The sequence below is a fragment of the Cydia pomonella genome, chromosome 7, assembly GCF_033807575.1.
Source record: "Cydia pomonella isolate Wapato2018A chromosome 7, ilCydPomo1, whole genome shotgun sequence".
Taxonomy (NCBI): Eukaryota; Metazoa; Arthropoda; class Insecta; order Lepidoptera; family Tortricidae; genus Cydia; species Cydia pomonella.
In genome coordinates, this window is record NC_084709.1 from 8,038,855 (window position 1) to 8,059,750 (window position 20,896).

The 20,896-nt window shown below is 45.9% G+C and overlaps 1 protein-coding gene across 1 annotated transcript in view; it reads left to right on the top strand.

The window, feature by feature from the left end:
• LOC133519738 (afadin) overlaps positions 1-20,896 on the top strand; it is a 164,792-nt gene that overhangs the window by 115,840 nt on the left and 28,056 nt on the right. Inside the window, exons 12-25 of the mRNA XM_061853800.1 lie at positions 3,651-3,775; positions 4,178-4,558; positions 5,467-5,643; positions 6,532-6,640; positions 6,997-7,142; positions 8,993-9,206; positions 10,174-10,312; positions 10,570-10,757; positions 11,139-11,426; positions 12,300-12,440; positions 15,920-16,037; positions 16,637-16,762; positions 17,493-19,187; positions 20,182-20,335. Of these exons, the coding sequence (XP_061709784.1) occupies positions 3,651-3,775; positions 4,178-4,558; positions 5,467-5,643; positions 6,532-6,640; positions 6,997-7,142; positions 8,993-9,206; positions 10,174-10,312; positions 10,570-10,757; positions 11,139-11,426; positions 12,300-12,440; positions 15,920-16,037; positions 16,637-16,762; positions 17,493-19,187; positions 20,182-20,335 (4,001 nt within the window). The remainder of the gene's footprint in view (positions 1-3,650; positions 3,776-4,177; positions 4,559-5,466; positions 5,644-6,531; positions 6,641-6,996; positions 7,143-8,992; positions 9,207-10,173; positions 10,313-10,569; positions 10,758-11,138; positions 11,427-12,299; positions 12,441-15,919; positions 16,038-16,636; positions 16,763-17,492; positions 19,188-20,181; positions 20,336-20,896) is intronic.

A 20,896-nucleotide genomic window follows, 5' to 3' on the forward strand; every position in this document is an offset into this window, starting at 1 on the left:
AATGTATTATGTAAGTATGACGAGCTTGAATTGTTATACAGGATGTTTTATTTTTTAATTTAGGTTTTATTCTAGGAAAATAAGTAAGTAGAGAGCTCATTTTTTTTTGACAGTATATATTGATCACAACAATATTTATGAAAAAATTGATAATTGTCCTTTTTACACTTTTTGAGAAAAAAAATAAAAACGTTTTAGGGTTAAATGAATGTCGTGGGGTTCCAGGTGGCAGTAGAGGGTTAAAAATTGGTATGGATTATTTTCATTTGACGGGGCATTAACTGGTAGTAGTTTTGAACTCAAAGCTTTGGGGGCAATTTTTGAAGGCTTATCCTGCTACACCCTTTCAACTCTATTTTGCCTTTATCGTCCAAAGGCAAAATAAGAGTTGAAATTTAACTGGATATTATTCCTTCGTTCACGTTACATTCGCCACATAAAATTGGGTGATTCCATTATGTTTAAGTGTGCGCATAACGATTGTTGTGTCGTTTCGACCGCTTGCGGGCGCGCTGTGAAATGTCATCTATTTATTGATGTCCTGCTCCTGCCTCCCTGGCTGTTGCGCGCTGCTATTTCATTTGCCCCATTTTCCGGGACGCATTAGAAATAACAGTATCCTACTGCCATATACAATAACTAGGCAAACGCTATGCATTAAATTAAAGCCCTGATTTCCTCGCAATTAAATATGAATACGTAGGCTAACAAAGCCTAGCGATGGATATTCTGTTCCGTCATGAATAATTCTAGGTTTTCAGGTATACTTCGTTAATAATGGAAACTAAAAGCAATGATAACAGCACAATTCAGTGAAACAAGAACAAGGTCGTTTAGCTGGGTATAATGATTTTCAAGTGTAGATATGCTTTTATAAGCACGCCTTACAAAAAAGGCTGAGTAAATGTCAATGAGTCTGTATTTTACACACGTATTTATTATTATTGGCCACGACATCTATAGCAGATGATTGTTGCAGTGTCGTGTGAAATCAGGTTTTGCGGGGAGGTTGATTGTAACGTCTGCGATGACTGAAGAGTGCAATACCAGAGCGGCATCTTCTGCCACAGCTATCACAAAAATGACGAGAGTCCAAGCGAGTAGGTCTAGCAGCGCGAGAGCGCAGAGGTTTTTCTGCCTAAGATTTTCTAACCAGTCCAGCTTTGAGATCTCGAGTATCTCGACGCCACTCTGGTCGCATTTCAGCCTGAAATTCCCAATTGTGAGGTTGAATATCGAAGCCTATAGGTCCCTCTTGCAGCAGTCCTTAAATCTAAGCTTAGGGCGTCCGACCGGCCTCCTGGCGTTTGCGATTTTGACCAGCATGACTTGACGTGGGAGTCTGGTAGGATCCAAGCCAAGTGAGCCTATTTGCTTTACGATCGCTGTTATAGAGAAACAATGCGTTTTAGATAGCACAGTTTGATTGCTGATCCCTCCAAGTGACTCCCAATATGGATTTGAGGCAACGCATATAGAAAGTATTTCGTTTTCGCTCTTGTTTGGCATATGATGTACGAGTGAGGGTCTCCGACGCTTATAGAAGAACATTTAAAACACAGGTCTGATACACAAGGCCTTTGGTATTAATAGACAGCTTTTTGTTTCTCCATACGCGGTGGATGCTCTGCCAATACAAGTCTCTAACTCCATGTCATTTGATAACGTCGCCTTTGTGGGAGAGCCAAGGTAGCAAAAAAGATCCACGACTTGAAGAGCAGAGTTGTGGAGCATTATGGATGGAGAGCGAACAACTCCTTGCGCCATGATATGACATTTCTTTGTGTTCACGCTCATTGAAACAACAATTTAGCTTCATTATATATCGTCACTACTTTAAAAAAAAACGAATATTTGAAAGTCATAGATAGAATAGATAGAATACTCTTTATTGACACACCTCAGTAAAAAGATACAAGAAAATAAACAATTGATTAAATGTAGAGCAGTGTTGGCCATTCAAGAATAAAATCACGTTGATTTTATTCCCGTCAAAATGATTTCAAATAATTCCGTCTGGAATAATTCTTTGGTGAGGAAATTAAATGGAAATAAATTATTCTTATTCAAATAAAAAAACATGATTTTTTATTTGAAATAATATTCCATGAATAATGTATGTATGTATGTACATATATACTTTATTGTACATAGAAATAAAAACACGAAAAACACAGTTACAGAGTAAATTAAATACAACAAAGGCGAACTTATCCCTGTATGGGATCTCTTCCAGTTAACTGGGATCTCTTCCAGTTAACCTTTGAGGATTTTTTTTTTTGAGGAATAATAATTGTAACGTGAGAATTTTTCTTAATAAAGCCGATGAAGCTGGTATGTAAGTATGTCATGTATGAAAGTAGGTAGGTATAGTTTGGATGGACTACGGACGAACGCAATTTTTTTAGTAAAACCCATGGGAATCGGGTTATATGGAGCCACCGCTACTGCAAAATACGTTTGTTTAAGTTATCATGACTGGATATATTTTCATGTTTCTAAATTAACTTCGGTGCTTTTAGTGTTATAATAACATGCTCAAAGATCTTTTGAAGAGCCGCCAGCCGCAGGTGTTCAGTAAAACCATAAAACATCAAAGTGTTTGCCAAGACACATCGAATGAGCCGAAACACGGTGTCTTTATTTTGTCTACTTTAGGAGTTCCTTTAGCCACCTTCTGGCTCCATCATCAGACCAGCTTCATGGCACCATAATATTGCACAGTCACCAAGTCCACCAGATACTCAAGTATACGAAATTTGAGCCAAATCGAACGTCAGGAAGTGGTACTAAATCGACTCGCAAGATTGACCTAACGACAACTTCAAACTTCATTCTTATTCTAAATAACATGTTATTCCACTAAAACCTTATTTAGAATAACTCCATTTCTGGAATAATTATTCCGTATTTTATTCTTCATTTAAAATAAAAATTGCATGATTTATATTAAATGAAGAAATAAAAATGTTTTTATTCTTATTCTTATTCGAATTGATTTTTGCCCAACACTGATGTAGAGGCAGACAACAGGCGGTCTTAACGCTAAAAAGCGATCTCTTCCAGACAACCTTTGGGTAGCGGAAATAGAGAAGCTAATCGAAAAAGTAGGTGTTGCTAAACCGTTATGAAGCCTACATTCACATTCACACACACTATTAAAGGGAATAAACATACAAATATAAGGAATATAAATAGACATACATAAAAATATAAATATATATAAAATTAACCGAAACATAGCTAAATATGACAGTCATCAAGTTTCTAGGAGGAATAATAAACATCTTGTAAAATGTTGTGCTTGATCAAATAAGTTTATGTTATTTTATTGAAATACTTTGAGAAAAAGTCATTAATTTTACAAATATTTTGAGAACTCAAGCAAACATTTATTTACTACATTTACTGTTATTCGCAAGATAGAGAGAATAATCTTTGTACTAAGGTAGTATTGACGGAAAGTTGTTGAATAACGATAATTTTGCTTTCATTATTATGGTACAAAATGATGGTATGGTACTCCCTTCGGTCGTGTTTTAATTTATCGCCACTAGTTTCGAATTTCCTATTTTTCGCACTTGTATCGTAATGTACTATTATAGTTCTTTATTCATTTTTAGTGCTAATCTATTTTTGTGTATTGACAGCACGGTTGTTTACTGAAATTCGGACGAGTGTCGACATTCCGATTCGTGGACCCGAACCAAGAGAACCTCCTCAACCGAAACCTTTCGCAGTCGCAGCACTTCGGCTCCGGCTCCATATACGACAGGTTCGTATCTCTCGCTCACTTAACACCTTTTATAGTTGTCGTGATTAGTGTTGTCCTAGTAATCATTAGATGTTGTTTGTTCGCAATCAATTACTTCAAATGAACTACATTTTTCTACACTTTCTACATTATTGTTCTGTTTAATCTGCCCGTTTTTGACTACTTTATAGGTTTTTGTTAATCATTCAAGAAAGTAGTGAAACGTTTGTTTTTTGTTTATTTTTTGCCCCACCATGAATATTAATAGAACGCTTTCACTATTTTCCTAACACTTCAATCTCACTAGATCACTATCAACCCGTCGCTTGCCATCTCCGACGTGTTTATTTTGTTAGTTGTGGAATATGTTTGCATGTCTGTTTCACCTGCTCACCACATCGCTTGTGTACGTTGTGGCGCTAGGTCGCCAGAGGGCGGGCGCGCGCTGTCCGGCGCCATGTCGCCGACGTCCGCGGACGACGCACCGCACGCCGACGACTACCGCCCCATGAGCCCCGACCGCGCCTACTCGCCCTACCGCGACGCCAACGACACCCTCACGCCCTACAACAACAACACGCTCAAACTCGACAACGACTCCGTCGTGTCGCACCTCAACGACTCCAAGGAGGATTACTTGCGCGACGACCACACGCCCTCCATCTACGACCAGGATCACTCGCAGAATAGAACCAATCATTCGCAGTATAAGGACAACTACGAGACCACCTTCGATCTAGATGGGAACGTCGAGACCAAAAGCATTTGCAGTGCAAAAAGCGGAGGCTCTGGACACGACAACAGGTACCTTACATTTACTGATCACACTAACTTGTGTGGATATTATCCCCAAAATAAGTCAATGTATTTTTAATTGTCAGTCAAGCCATCAGAATTAATTAAAATGGACTACACTTATTTTCTCAAAGAAACTGACCTAATAATGTTTTTTTTATTATGTATTGTTATATGTTTATTATATATTCAAATCGTTTTGAAATGTCGATTTTACGAAGTTTGTTTAACGTTTACGGATGCGGATCGAGAGAGTCATTTTAATTGGCCGCTCAATTGAGCTCGGTCTCAACGAAAGGTTGAACGGCAACGAATTATGCTGTTGAAAAATTGCAGCTATTGGGGATTTTCCTTTACTCGTATCTAAGCGTAATCCATATTTTATTGAAAAATCTTTAGATAACATGTACGTATACATACTAAAGTCATAGAGTAATAAGGAAGCCCTTTACTTCTTCGTTACTGTATGCTTAAAACGTACGTACGTATTTCATTCGTTTTGTCTGAAGGGTCCTACTTACAGTATGTATTACAAGTAGCTATCAATTGGCCCCTCTTATTTATCTCCTCTTATTTATTTATATGTTTATGTATGTCTACGTGTAATAAGGTAATAAATCAAGGAACGCCGAAATACGATGAATAGAGATTCATTAATATATAATATGTAATTATCTCCTTCCATTCTATTACCACAAATTACATTAAATGGGGCTCGTCTTCCTAAATAAATCTTATAAGAGGTATAATAGGTATATACTTCGTAATTTGAGTAACTGTAGCTGTTCAGCAATAACTCTCGGAATATTTTATATTGATATTGAAATAGAAGTACAGAAGTTAAAAGACTATGTTTAAACCTTATTACATCATGAGAGATCATAAGAATAGCAATTATATTTGTTTTGTGCATACAGGATGAGTGCGACAGTGGGCAGCGCGGCGCGGCCTGGCCAAGAGGCCATCCTGCCGGCTGTTCTCGAGTTCCCTGAGGCGGGGCAAGCGCAGTTCCTCGCGGCCGTCATCACGCGCCTCGACCCGCACGCGCCCGCCTTCAAGCTCGCGCCCGTCTACACGCTGTACCTCTGCGCCAGGTCGGTACCGATAACAGATAACTAACCTACGGCCGTGCTCGAGTTCCCTGAGGCGGGGCAAGCGCAGTTCCTCGCGGCCGTCATCACGCGCCTCGACCCGCACGCGCCCACCTTCAAGCTCGCGCCCGTCTACACGCTGTACCTCTGCGCCAGGTCGGTACCGATAACAGATAACTAACCTACGGCCGTGCTCGAGTTCCCTGAGGCGGGGCAAGCGCAGTTCCTCGCGGCCGTCATCACGCGCCTCGACCCGCACGCGCCCGCCTTCAAGCTCGCGCCCGTCTACACGCTGTACCTCTGCGCCAGGTCGGTACCGATAACAGATAACTAACCTACGGCCGTGCTCGAGTTCCCTGAGGCGGGGCAAGCGCAGTTCCTCGCGGCCGTCATCACGCGCCTCGACCCGCACGCGCCCGCCTTCAAGCTCGCGCCCGTCTACACGCTGTACCTCTGCGCCAGGTCGGTACCGATAACAGATAACTAACCTACGGCCGTGCTCGAGTTCCCTGAGGCGGGGCAAGCGCAGTTCCTCGCGGCCGTCATCACGCGCCTCGACCCGCACGCGCCCACCTTCAAGCTCGCGCCCGTCTACACGCTGTACCTCTGCGCCAGGTCGGTACCGATAACAGATAACTAACCTACGGCCGTGCTCGAGTTTCATGCCGTTGGAATACTATTCCCGTGTACTATAATTTCCAGCAATAGTAACCGCTCGCGCCACAAGCGTAAACAAACAAAAATTCAATCGCCTAATGTGGTCGACGCAATCCACCTCAGTCTACATCAGAGTATACCCGTCTAACGGTATTAAACGATAAGAATCTAAGTGTAACTAATGTAGACGGGTAATTAACACCGCTCGGGTAAATTGAGTGATAAATGTTGCAGGTACCGCGCGTCGACGCACTACCGGCCCGAGCTCACGCCCACCGAGCGCGCGCACAAGCTCACGGCGTTCCTGCACCACGTCGCTACTCTCATACACGCCACTGTGCAGGTTATTACAAGCTATAACATTTATATCCATTGTTGTAATTGTTTTTACATATGTACTTTAGTAACCAATGGTTTTCTTAAAAACTGAAATGGTATTTAGCAAAGGGTGTAATTTTGAGAGTTAAAACCATAAACGGAAACCCGACTACGAAAATGAATTAATTCATCTTTTAAAATATATATGTAAAACGCTATTCTGGCAATGGGCTGCTTTATGGCGACGATAAATTTTGTCAGTGTCAGTGGCCCTGACCAAGATATCGTTTTTTAACCGCAGACTATATAATAATCTACGTTCTTTGATTTTGTTTTATTTGTCAAAGTACATTTACATTGTATCGTAATTTTGTCATACAGGAACGATGTACAGACTCAGCCGCACAGGCATTCTGGATGGCGAACGCGAGCGAACTCCTACACTTTCTCAAATGCGATCGACACATATCATCCTTCTCCACACAAGCGCAGGAATTATTACCCGCCACCGTGCAAAACGCTTTTAGGTAACAACTATAACGCCTAGGACACGGCTGACGCCGACTACCTTACATTGGTTAAAACAAACGTATGGCAGTCGCCGTCAGCGTCGATTTTGCCCGCTCAGAGCGTGTATTTCATGGCGCTGGGAGTTTAGAGACTACGCTTTGTTCACGCGCATTCGCGTGAGTTATATGCTTTTGAGTGAAACACAATTCACTGTAGACTTAATTTTCTTTTAATTAATTACTGAAGATTAGTATTGACCCAACTGACTGTACTATTTAACAGTTGGGTCCTCCAGAAACGCGTCAATGTCTCCAAATATGTAGGTACTTAAAACCTAATTACAAAAATGCTCGTATCATTGATTCAAATCAAGGTAGGTATTAAGGCCCCGTAGCTTCGTGTTCTTTTCTCAATCTCACTGAGCGTAAGCTTGAGCGAGATGAATACGCGGGGTTGTAAGTTGTAAAAAACTAACTAATAATTTAGTTTCCTTAAAAATAAAATTGTCCTCTTTTATTAGTTACTTTCATATTTTTAGCTTTTGTGCATAAAGTGTTAGAAATTTTTAAAGTGCCTTTAGACCTACTTCGTGATTTTTTCTATCGTGCGAAAGTCAAAAAATCAGGATTCGAATCGCTGAAGACCTAGAGAAAATCCTGAAGATTGGGAATTAAGTTTTTGGCAATCGGGTTATTATCTAAAAAGCGATACGATTTTCCAAAAACTCCGCTTTCCGCACGTACGGCACCTTAAGTAGCTATATAATCACTAACAAAGCTCGCGTGATTTCGATATCTGCGACTAGATTCTCGTATCAACACTGTAAGTGTTTTTATAGTACATAGTTAATAAAAAAATTCGTTGAATAGTATTTCATAACAATCTTTATGGTTATTATCATATTTTTGCGACAAATATTACTTTAATCTTCCCATGTTTACAACAATCGAGGGACTAACCGCTTTAGGAGGGGTTTAATATATCACTCTCAAATGTAATTGAATGGACAGGCGTTAACCTTAAAAGTTTTATGGCAAGTGCATTGAATTTTACGGCGGTCCACCTGCCGCCGCGATCGATGGTTGTCTGTCGTTGGCATGAATGGTATAAATTAAGTCTGGTTTTACCGGTGATCTACATGTTAGCAGTTATAACATATACGGGTTGTGCCTTTATGAGTAGGCTGAATGATTAATTTAATTAAATTTCTTGCCTTTTGTGAGTGAAATTTAATAACTCTCATGCGTGAGAGACGACTAAGGCTAGCTACGAGTATTACGTGTTCTATAAAGATAACCGGCAGAAACAATACTTTAAACAAGTCTTATTTAGTTAGTAAACACTTTATTGCACAAAACAAGTTCATAACACAAAGAGAATACAGTAAATCTGTACAAAGGTGAACTTATGACTATTTTGTATTTATTGCTTACTTATATTTAAGAAATAAAAATAATCAACTATAGGTAGAGTACGCCTCAGCATAGAGAAATAAGAAGTAATAGAGTGCTCACTCCATACATCAGTTTTGGTACCAAAATGCTTATTATTTTCGCAGTCGACATCTAGCATCGAGTAGCGGAACTCTTCAATACTGCTACTTGACAATAGATATCGCGGCAAACAAAGTCTAATGCTCAACGATTTTCCGCTAATATTATAACTAGAGTAACCGGAATTCTATTTGCTACGCCGAGTTTACATAACAAAGCAAAGTGTGGAAGGGTCATTATATTCACCATATTTTCATATGAATTCGGCACGTATGATAACTCTGTTCACTTTGTCATTGCGAATGCCATGCAGTTAGCTCGGTCCGACGCTATTTATTCACGTGCCTCGATGTTACGTTTGATGTTATTTCCAGCAACCTAGTGTCATGCTTCCAAGAGGAGCTCTCGCGGGCCCTGGGCACGCTGACGAGCGCCGCGCTGCCGGACGCGACGGAGGCCACGGCGCCCACGCTGCAGGCGCTGGCCGCCGCCATGGTGCTGCTGCGCCGCTGCCGCGTCAACGCCGCGCTCACCATACAGCTGTTCTCGCACCTCTTCCACTATATCAACGCCGTGTGCTTCAACAAGGTGACCTAATGTTTAATCACTGTAGACGACAGGCAGTCTATCTTTAGGTAGCCTAATTACATGGCGTTAGACTAATAATTACTCAGCTAAAATGGAGTGCCTAACGATATGGTATTCTACCGTAAGAAGAGACCAAGCACACACCACTCGTCGTGCAAAGGCAAGCAATTTTCAGTAGCATGTTTATTCTTTTCTTTGCCTCTCTTTTAAAATAGTGTGAATAGTGAGTGTTTTTAAATAGTGTGTTAGTAAATATCAAAAAGTGGTGCCATCTAATAGATCAAAGGCCAAACGTATAGCAGCATCGTTTCGAGCGATGGCGCCATAATAGTAGTAGTGCCCGGTAACATGGCGCCACTTTTTGATATTTAACAAATTGAACACATATCAGTGAAAGAATAAGAATCCAAGTCAAATGCCGTTCTAAAAGTTTTAATTGTGTGTCGAAGGATGGCAGTAAATTTACGTCGCTACAAAGTTTTCTTTGACAATACACCTCTATTTCAAATTCTCTTTGATAATATTAACATTACTAATCGAAAAATATAATCAAACCTCTATCTTGGTAACTTTTTTTTTTATTAACAAAAAACCTTTCCGAATTCACTTTGCAGTTTAACCAACTTTACGTGTGTTTATTTATTACACCTGGAATTCCTTCACAGTACCCTCAACAAGCACTATAAAAGTTAATATATAACTCATGTTTATTTTAAAAACACTATACATTAATTTTACTTTCCTCGTATTCGGAATGAAAAGTAGAGTGTTTAACTCGGGCGAAAGGAATTATTTTAGCCTCGAACTATTGGCGTCGACTGAAATCGGTGCCTTTCACGCTTCGGTTTACTATCTACTCTATACATATATATTACCCCTTGAGCAACGATTGCATCAGGCGAGTGAAGGTCCCTTGTGTATGTATAGTGGTATAGTGTGCACTGTAATCTAGTATGCGCGTTTGCAGCTGGTGACGGAGCCGGGCACGGTGTCGGCGCGCTGGGGCGCGGCGCTGGCGGCGCGCCTGGCGCTGCTGGCGGCCTGGGCCGAGCGCCAGGGGCTCGAGCTGCCGGCCGACTGCCACCTCGCGCGCACGCACCAGGCGGGTCAGGCCCTTTACACAACTCTGTCTTCACTGCCAGCGGTCCAAAACTATTCACTCCCAACATTCACATTTTTAGTCTATAAACCTGGAAACGCATAGAGTATTGAAATTTGTATGCGGAAACTTATAAGTAATTTATGCGTTAATTTTACATATATTACCTGACTTTGAGCCGCTTTTAACGCCTAGGCTTTGCAATATTTTGAAGAGAAACCTTTACTCGGTCGTGATGTCTGATAGTCACGTGTCCATTTCCAGCACGGTTGATCAGCGGCACGTACCGCACGGCAGAGGAGGTGCGCGCGGCGCTGGCGGCCTGCTTCAAGCTGAACTCCGTGCAGGTGCGCGCGCTGCTGACGCCGCTGGCGCCGCCCGACGTCGTGGACGCCGCCGCGCACCACGCGCGCGCTCTGGCCGACGAGCTGTGCCGCGCCGACGGCCGCGAGGTAACCGAGGGGCCCGTTGCACCGACCGACTGGTCAAACTGACTCAGTGCTCAACTGTTTCAATTCACAATTGTATATTTCACTCTTTTTACTATACGTATAGTATGTATACTTTTTTAAAATTACTTATTTCAAGTTAATATATACATCCAGCAAGTGCATAAGTATGAATCTTCCCATACAATAAAATTTAGCGAACACTAACGGTGAGATGGTTTGGTCCTTAGTGTCTTAGACCATTCCCAAGTTATAGCACCTTTACTAATGCCCTAAAACGTTTTGCGCGATGAAAGCCATCACGTATTTTCTTACGCCCCTTGCAGATAGTTTCTATACGATTGTAACTCGCTACGACGCTTTTAATACTTGAAAACTTTACAGATAACGCTAGAAGAGAGTTCATGGCTCGGCGTAGGCCTCCTGATCCCCGGTGACGGTTTCAGCGCGGAAGTGGTCCGCGGCGTGCCGCCCGGCCTCGCGGAGTTCGTGGCCCCGCTGCAGCGCGGCGGCCTGTGCCGGCTGGCGCACCAGCCGCACGCCAGGGGCGTGTGGACCGTGTACATGACGGGATACGGGGCCATGCATAGACGCCCGCCCGATCCCGCCGTGCATATTATACAGCTCAATAAGAACTCTAATGGAATGGGACTTAGCATCGTTGCTGCCAAGGTAAGATTTCTTTTGATTTGATCGGGGTTTAATCGAGGTCGCGTAGTTCAGACTTTTGTTATAATCAGAGGATACTACAGGTATATTAATCGTTGGAAAACGGCTATCTACAAGTGAGGCTTCAGCGCAACTTAACCCGAGTTAAAATCGGTATAAACTCTGTTATTATGCAAATGAAACTTTAACCAATATAAATATTATAGGACATAAATAAATATTATAGGACATTATTACAAAAATTGACTAAGTCCCACAGTAAGCTCAGTAAGGTTTGTGTTGTAGGTACCTAGACAACGATATATACATAATATATTATAATTATAAATACTTAAATACAAATAAACACCCATGACTCAGAAACAAATATCCGTGTTTATCACACAAATATATGCTCTTACCAGGATTTGAACCCGGGACCATCAGCTTCATAGGCAGGGTCACTACCCACTAGGCCAGACCGGTCGTCGAATAGTGAATACACTTTAGTTACGTTTGTCGATTTTTCAATTATATAAATAGTTATTGAGATATCGATACTATTCAAGTTCGTGCGTTGCCCCGGCGCGCGGGCTACGCCGGGCAGCCGTCGCTTGACCGTCGGACGGGGAATCTGTGTCACTCGACGCGACGCGCGCGCAATTATTCTCTGTGAATTGATCGTCCAATGTTGAATTTTGAGTGATAAATAGGTAGGATACTGTTTATTTAAGTTTTAAGTGACGAACGGACGCAATAATTTGTTAGCTTGAGAGACTTAGAGCGCGCGAGTTCATTCAAATTCAAACGGCCTTAAGGGTGTCAGGATTTTCAAGGGATACGATATCAGGCATTTTTCTTAATAATTATATATAAATGAAACGATTTATTTGACAGGGTGCGGGTCAAAGCAAGCTAGGCATCTACATCAAGTCGGTGGTGCCGGGCGGCGCGGCCGCGGCCGACGGGCGCCTGGCGGCCGGCGACCAGCTGCTGTCCGTCGACGGCCAGTCGCTCGTCGGCATCACGCAGGAGAAGGTATAAATACACACACACACACACACACACACACACACACACACACACACACACACAGCAAGCTAGGCATCTACATCAAGTCGGTGGTGCCGGGCGGCGCGGCCGCGGCCGACGGGCGCCTGGCGGCCGGCGACCAGCTGCTGTCCGTCGACGGCCAGTCGCTCGTCGGCATCACGCAGGAGAAGGTATAAATACACACACACACACACACACACACACACACACACACACACACACACACACACACAGCAAGCTAGGCATCTACATCAAGTCGGTGGTGCCGGGCGGCGCGGCCGCGGCCGACGGGCGCCTGGCGGCCGGCGACCAGCTGCTGTCCGTCGACGGCCAGTCGCTCGTCGGCATCACGCAGGAGAAGGTATAAATACACACACACACACACACACACACACACACACACACACACACACACACACACACACACAGCAAGCTAGGCATCTACATCAAGTCGGTGGTGCCGGGCGGCGCGGCCGCGGCCGACGGGCGCCTGGCGGCCGGCGACCAGCTGCTGTCCGTCGACGGCCAGTCGCTCGTCGGCATCACGCAGGAGAAGGTATAAATACACACACACACACACACACACACACACACACACACAGCAAGCTAGGCATCTACATCAAGTCGGTGGTGCCGGGCGGCGCGGCCGCGGCCGACGGGCGCCTGGCGGCCGGCGACCAGCTGCTGTCCGTCGACGGCCAGTCGCTCGTCGGCATCACGCAGGAGAAGGTATAAATACACACACACACACACACACACACACACACACAGCAAGCTAGGCATCTACATCAAGTCGGTGGTGCCGGGCGGCGCGGCCGCGGCCGACGGGCGCCTGGCGGCCGACGGGCGCCTGGCGGCCGACGACCAGCTGCTGTCCGTCGACGGCCAGTCGCTCGTCGGCATCACGCAGGAGAAGGTATAAATACACACACACACACACACACACACACACACACACACACACACACAGCAAGCTAGGCATCTACATCAAGTCGGTGGTGCCGGGCGGCGCGGCCGCGGCCGCGGCCGACGGGCGCCTGGCGGCCGGCGACCAGCTGCTGTCCGTCGACGGCCAGTCGCTCGTCGGCATCACGCAGGAGAAGGTATAAATACACACACACACACACACACACACACACACACACACACACAGCAAGCTAGGCATCTACATCAAGTCGGTGGTGCCGGGCGGCGCGGCCGCGGCCGACGGGCGCCTGGCGGCCGGCGACCAGCTGCTGTCCGTCGACGGCCAGTCGCTCGTCGGCATCACGCAGGAGAAGGTATAAATACACACACACACACACACACACACACAGCAAGCTAGGCATCTACATCAAGTCGGTGGTGCCGGGCGGCGCGGCCGCGGCCGACGGGCGCCTGGCGGCCGACGACCAGCTGCTGTCCGTCGACGGCCAGTCGCTCGTCGGCATCACGCAGGAGAAGGTATAAACACACACACACACACACAGCAAGCTAGGCATCTACATCAAGTCGGTGGTGCCGGGCGGCGCGGCCGCGGCCGACGGGCGCCTGGCGGCCGACGACCAGCTGCTGTCCGTCGACGGCCAGTCGCTCGTCGGCATCACGCAGGAGAAGGTATAAATACACACACACACACACACACACACACAGCAAGCTAGGCATCTACATCAAGTCGGTGGTGCCGGGCGGCGCGGCCGCGGCCGACGGGCGCCTGGCGGCCGACGACCAGCTGCTGTCCGTCGACGGCCAGTCGCTCGTCGGCATCACGCAGGAGAAGGTATAAATACACACACACACACACACACACACACACACACACACAGCAAGCTAGGCATCTACATCAAGTCGGTGGTGCCGAGCGGCACGGCCGCGGCCGACGGGCGCCTGGCGGCCGACGACCAGCTGCTGTCCGTCGACGGCCAGTCGCTCGTCGGCATCACGCAGGAGAAGGTATAAACACACACACACACACACAGCAAGCTAGGCATCTACATCAAGTCGGTGGTGCCGGGCGGCGCGGCCGCGGCCGACGGGCGCCTGGCGGCCGACGACCAGCTGCTGTCCGTCGACGGCCAGTCGCTCGTCGGCATCACGCAGGAGAAGGTATAAACACACACACACACACACAGCAAGCTAGGCATCTACATCAAGTCGGTGGTGCCGGGCGGCGCGGCCGCGGCCGACGGGCGCCTGGCGGCCGACGACCAGCTGCTGTCCGTCGACGGCCAGTCGCTCGTCGGCATCACGCAGGAGAAGGTATGAACAACGAACACTTGTCGCGTTGCGATGCCTCTCACCCGAAAGCCATGGACCGCACGTTGCGATGCCTCTCACCCGAAAGCCACGGACCGCACGTTTCGAGCGAGCACGCTCGATGCGTCAGCCGACCGCCATACATTTATTTTAGCCAGTTGACGTTGAGAGTGTACTAGTGTAGTGGCTAAGGCATTAGTCTTCTTCGACGTAAGGGGCTTTCGACGCGCATCGGCATTTGAAATGACGTGCACTCCGAGGCCCTATATACAAGGGAAAAGATTCATTAGAAACGCGTTACCCTCTACATATTTCGCAGATCCATACTTTTGCTTGTGTCAGCGCAACCTAACGTGTATGTTAGCGCTTATTTACGCTATTTAAATGAAACAATATATTAAAAGGAGTACCATTGTTTTAATGATGTATTACGAGTTACGACTGTTTTTTTTATAATATATATCTATAGATAGGTTCTTTAGGACATGCGCGTTCAGTGCAGTAGTTAAAATGCAAGAGGTCGATGCTCGGGTCGCGCTGCACGGCGATGTGTCGCATGTGCGAAACTCCGGCGCTGGCATCGCGCTTTCTGGTTGGCCGCCGTTCTGGTCGTCTATGTTGGCAGATTGGAGCCGCATCTCCATCCATCATTGGTTGTAGACAAACTAGCGGTGTTGCCACAGCGCTAACAATGTATATATAGCAGGGGTGGCCAACAGGTCGATCGCGATCGAGCGGTCGATCGCGACTGTTAGTCCAGTCGATCGTGGCAAGGCAAAAAATATAAATACGTAGACCAGTTTCATTTAAGGTTTCAAGAAGTATGTAATTGGTAGATCGCACAGGGTTTCGTTAGTAAACAGGAGATCTTGGGTCTAATCAAGTTGGCCACCCCTGATATATAGGCAGGTTTATAGAGAATATACGTTCTTATACTATCACACATTAAGGTGTTTCTATACTACTCCCTGGACCCGCTCGAGACAATATATAACAAGATCACTCGTGTTACTTGAACGAGACGAGCGAGGACAACAAAATGAAAAGCGGCTCGGCCTGTGAGAACCGTCGCTTTTTGACCACGTGACTCGTTCTACATATATGGATCCGCTTATTTACATTTGTTACTACAAAAATAATTTAATTTCGCTAAAGTTTTATTTTCCTACAATATGACATGTCGATATAGCAACCGCTACTACAAACTACAATGGCACTCATGTCGGCAGGCGGCGGAGTACCTGGTGCGCACGGGCCCCTCGGTGACGCTGGAGGTGGCCAAGCAGGGCGCCGTGCTGCACGGGCTGGCCACGCTGCTGCACCAGCCCGCCTACAACAACAAGCAGGGTGAGCCCAAATACATATTATCATGTATAATGCTGCAACGCTAAACACTTGTTTACGATGAAAATGAAGCCGGTCTCTTTATAGCTATCAATTGTGACTGCGAATGTCTCGCAAACTGCTCACGTGATTTGAATTACGTAATACATAGTGTCACTCAAGTTTTATTGAAACATTGTGTCCCGGTCTACATATAATAGCAGTATTTGTTTTTTTACCAAAAACTAGATTTTAACAGTTATAGTGTTAAACTATATGGATTCTTAATTTTTGAACAAATTTATTTATACAGCAAGCAAAAACTATGTAACAATATAAGACATTACTAATCACCAATTAATTTTACGGTAAATGCCCACTTATGAGGTCACACAGTGCTTTGGGCTCTAATATGTTACTTTTTAATGTGAGCTTATAGTGCTAAAACCTGCATGAAAAGTTTATCAAAATGCTACTATAGTTCACAGATAATGTTCATGTTCTAGCGTTGTAAACAATGAGCAAGTGGGGCCGTTATAATTTTCAGTGTATCTATGAGTTCATTTGATGTCAGTGAACCCGTGGAAGTATTTTGTAGACGTAGTGTAATGTGTATTGGGTAGAGCTGGAGCCGGAGGGGGCGGAGGTGGTGTACGAGCACCGGCTGCGGCGCAACAGCGGCACCTTCACCAACCCGCACCCCGCGCTGCTGCGCCCCGCCTCGCCGCGCTCCGAGCTCGCCACCGCAGGTCCAGCCCGACCACCCGCTCCCGTCTTGTGTCTCTCCTGTCCTGTTGTGTCGGCTCTTTCACTGTCTTATAGAGCGCGCGCTATAACGATTGTCGGTTCCCTGTGTAGTGTGTACCATGAATCGTCAAACAGTACGTAGTGGCAGTGAAAGAGTCACCTTTCATTTTCTTCCAAGTTCTCTAAGTAATCAATCCCGTCTGTAAAAATTACCATATTATCGACTATTACCAATCTCTTTATCCTATAATCCCAGTCTGCCGGTTCTGTACTTTTACTTTGCGCTTGAACGTTACGAGCACACCTCTCGTCTATTTTGTTGCTTTGCGGTTGTTAGATCCTCGCGCATCTAAGAACTTTACTATAATGACATACGAGCAACGAGATGCTTCATGTTTTTTTTAAATCGTCATTTATTCCGAAAATTTCTTAATTTACCAAATTTGGTTTTCGGACTAAATGTTGGATGTCTGTTTTTTTTCTTCAGTTTTGTCTGTTTTTAGTTGATCCGTGATTGCTGTTGTCGTAGTCGTCTTATCGGTCTGTGGCTTTTTTTTCTTAAGTTTACAGGTCATCTGTTTAACTTTTTTCTGCGTATTTATGTTCAATGTTTACGAAATATTTGAGTCCTGAGATTCTCCAAATCCGTTTCAAAAAATAGTTACGTATTTACGGGCACTCAGAACTCAACACGCATACAATTCGTCGTTCAAAGCAATAATTCCATTACAGGATATCGGCGTCCGTGTCACGACCGATGTCACCTCCTCAGAGACGAGTCCACAGAATCTAGCACCTCAGAGAGCGAGGAGTGCCACCCGCACTACCACGGCTCCATTCCGCGACTGATCATAACCTTAGACCGCGAAAACAACCAGCTGCAGGAGGACCTGTCGCCGGACACGCCGGGCTGCCCGCTGGAGCTGAAGGGACCCCCGCCGCCGCGCCCGATCCCCATATTCACGTTCACGTGCGAGGATTTCGACGAGCAGCAGGCCGGCAGCGACACCACGTACGACAGCCACGTGCCGGAGCCGCCGGCCGCGCCCGCCGAGCCCGAGTGTGAGCCGCCGCGTCTGCCGCCGCAAATGCGGCCCGTGGACACGCGACTCACGCTCGAGCTGTTCCGCGACGAGAGGCCGCAGTTCCGGCGCCGCTGCACCGTGCCCGACGAGTGCGTCAGCGCGTGCGAGTGCTGCCGCGCGCCGCAGCCCGAGGCGCCCCAGATTCCCTACATCGACGAGCCCGCTTTCGAACCGTTCATTTTCGAGGACGCGCGCGTCGCGACCCCCAAGACCCGCCGCATCCTGCCCTCGCTGTCCCTCGACCGGCCCGACGACAAGCCCGAGACGGCCGACGCCGTCTGCCAGACTCCCTCCTCCCCCATGGATGTCGACGAGAAAGACTTCCCCGTACCGCCGACTCCGCAGAGCAGAAAGCTCGAGCTCAAATTAGATGTCAGTAAGGATGCCAAGAAAATAGAAGATATACATTGTAGGTTAAGAAGAGCGTTGTTCACTATGTCGAAGTCGTATTCTAGTAAATCCGAGGGTGCCGCGGAACCCTCGAACTCTACGTCAGAGTCGTTCGACGATACGATAAACGATAAGAATGTATTCGGGAGAAGCAATTTCCCGACTCCGGTGGAGGCGGGGGCGAAACAGGTTCTAGATAGTGTCGATCGTAAATCGTGGAAGTCACCAGACGAGTATCGCCCCGCTTTCGGTAGAGTTAAAGCTCTAACGAAACGGTTCAACGACATCGACCTGCGATACTGTGTCAAAAACTACAAAAGAAACTGTCAGTCGAGTCCTAATCTTAGTTGTCGTAATGAAAAAACTTTTAGATCGAAAGAAAATTTACCCGCTAGCTCTAGTTTAGTTGATATACAGTACGAGTCGTTAATAACGGACACTAGCGAAACGAAGGGGGAGAAAATGTCCGAAGACGAAGTGAAGAGCATTCTGATACAACTGGAGGACTGGTCGCGGTACGGGTCACGAGGCAGCGAGGACACGCTCGCGCAGGGCAACGAGTTCGAGCTGCCCAACCTGCCATCCGAGGAGCACTCCGACAACAACGCCACCGCTTACTTATTCAACGAGATAATAGATAAAAAACCCAAAGTGATCACGCTGGAGAACATAAGACTGAAATCGAACCAATCGAGCATTAACTCGGACACGAGACAGAGCAAAGAATCGCTTAAAAGTAGCGCCGAATCGAGTTCAAAAGCGCCTGTCGTCAAGGATATTTTACCGCAAACGAGCCCTACTTCACTTTTGGACGTTTCGCGGGGAGCGTCGCGGCGACAGTCGTACTCGGCCGTGGTGCAGAGCTGCCCCGACGTCAGCCGCGGCAGCGCGCGCGGGCGCGCCGCGTGCGCCGCGCTGGCCGCGCACCACAGCTGCCCCGCCGTGGCCCCGTGTAAGACCGCACACGCATGATAGGTGTGTTATAGCCGTGCGCACCCTTACGTGTCGAGCACCTTATTTTTAGTTCGAGCATGCGGACACTTTTATTTGTTCGTAGAACTAAAGATCACTGTGTCGTTATTTTCGTCTTAGTTTCTTCGTTTTTATTTGCGATATCACTGCAGAGCCTTATTATAATGTTAAGGGATTTATGTTTATGTTTATGGGTAGCAAGGAACGAGTGCTTCCAATTTGTTTCATAGTATATTTTTACGTGATGTTGAATCGTTTTGTTGTCGTTAGAGTTATTATGGAACAAATTATAAGGAAATACCCGTTAGTCTTGAATTACTTTTATCGTATTTGCAACAGTAGATTCTAACATGAAAGTATTATTATGTGGATATAAAATATTTTGCCTCAAGTTAAAGTTTATGTGAAATAATTTGTATTTATGACCGTTACATGTTACTAATGATAAATAGATTTAGTCATCATCCATTTAACAACGTACTTTGTTTGTTATAATGAACTTTAGATTTATTACTGAACCGTATTCTTACTAAATTAGATACGAAGACGTACATAAATTAACAGGATTTTAAAATAGTTAGTATATTGCTATTTATATTAATTTATTTGTTAATCATTAGTGCAATGGTCACGAAAGGTATTAAGTTTCCTTATGTCGTTACAGCGACCCGTGTTTACCGAGCGCGATGGCGTGACTGTACAGTCGTCATCAGATATATCGGAGCTGCCGAGGTGCTCAAAAATATCTGAACACGCACTCTACCTTGTCAATAGAGGGGTGTTCAGATATTTGTGAGCATCTAGGCCGCTCCGATATATCTAATGGCGACTGTACAGTAAGCAAAACTATTATTTAGCTTAGCACCCCTGGAGACATTTGTAAGCAGGGGTGCTAAGCTAAGGGTTAGTGCGCGTTAGAATAGTTAGGCATATAGTGTGGCCAGGGTGGGGATAAGATAAGGATCGCTGTGCAGGTCCCCTGGGCGCGGCGCGGCGCGCGTCGGAGCGCGACCTGCCGGCGCGGCTGGCGGCCGAGCCCGTGAAGCCCAGCAAGAGCACGCCCGCGCTGCACCACGCCGACCTGCACCACGCCGACCCGCCGCCCGACCCGGCGCCGTTGCCTCACAGGTAAGATCTAGCTTTTTCGTCTCAACTTTGGATGCAGATCAGCGCGCCGGTATGCAAGCGGGATACCGCTATACACGTGCATTTCGTGGTCTTTATCACATACAACTATATCCCAGATGGTCGAAATAAATGATAATTTAAAAATTTTATATAGCGGCATTATGGCTTACCGATTATTTTCTACGCATCGTAAGTCATACGATTGTTCATCCCGAGTTACACAGAAACCTGTATATATGTTAATTAGCCTCAGTGATAACTTTAGGAGAGTTCGTGTATAAGTTTACTACTTTTAGAGTTCCGTAGTTAACTAGGAACCCTTATAGTTTCGCCATGTCCGTCTGTTTGTCCGTCCGCGGCTTTTCTCCGTGATTATTAGTGCTAAAAAGCTGCAATTTGGCATGGATTCATAAATCAAGCCTGGCCACAGAACGGTAAAATAAAAACTAAAAAGCTTTAAGTACTATTACATCTATATCTGTGCCTATTCATTTTAAGCTTCAAGTTTTAGTGTTCTTTACATACCCCGCACCAACTATGGATCTCTGTTTGGCCTAAAGG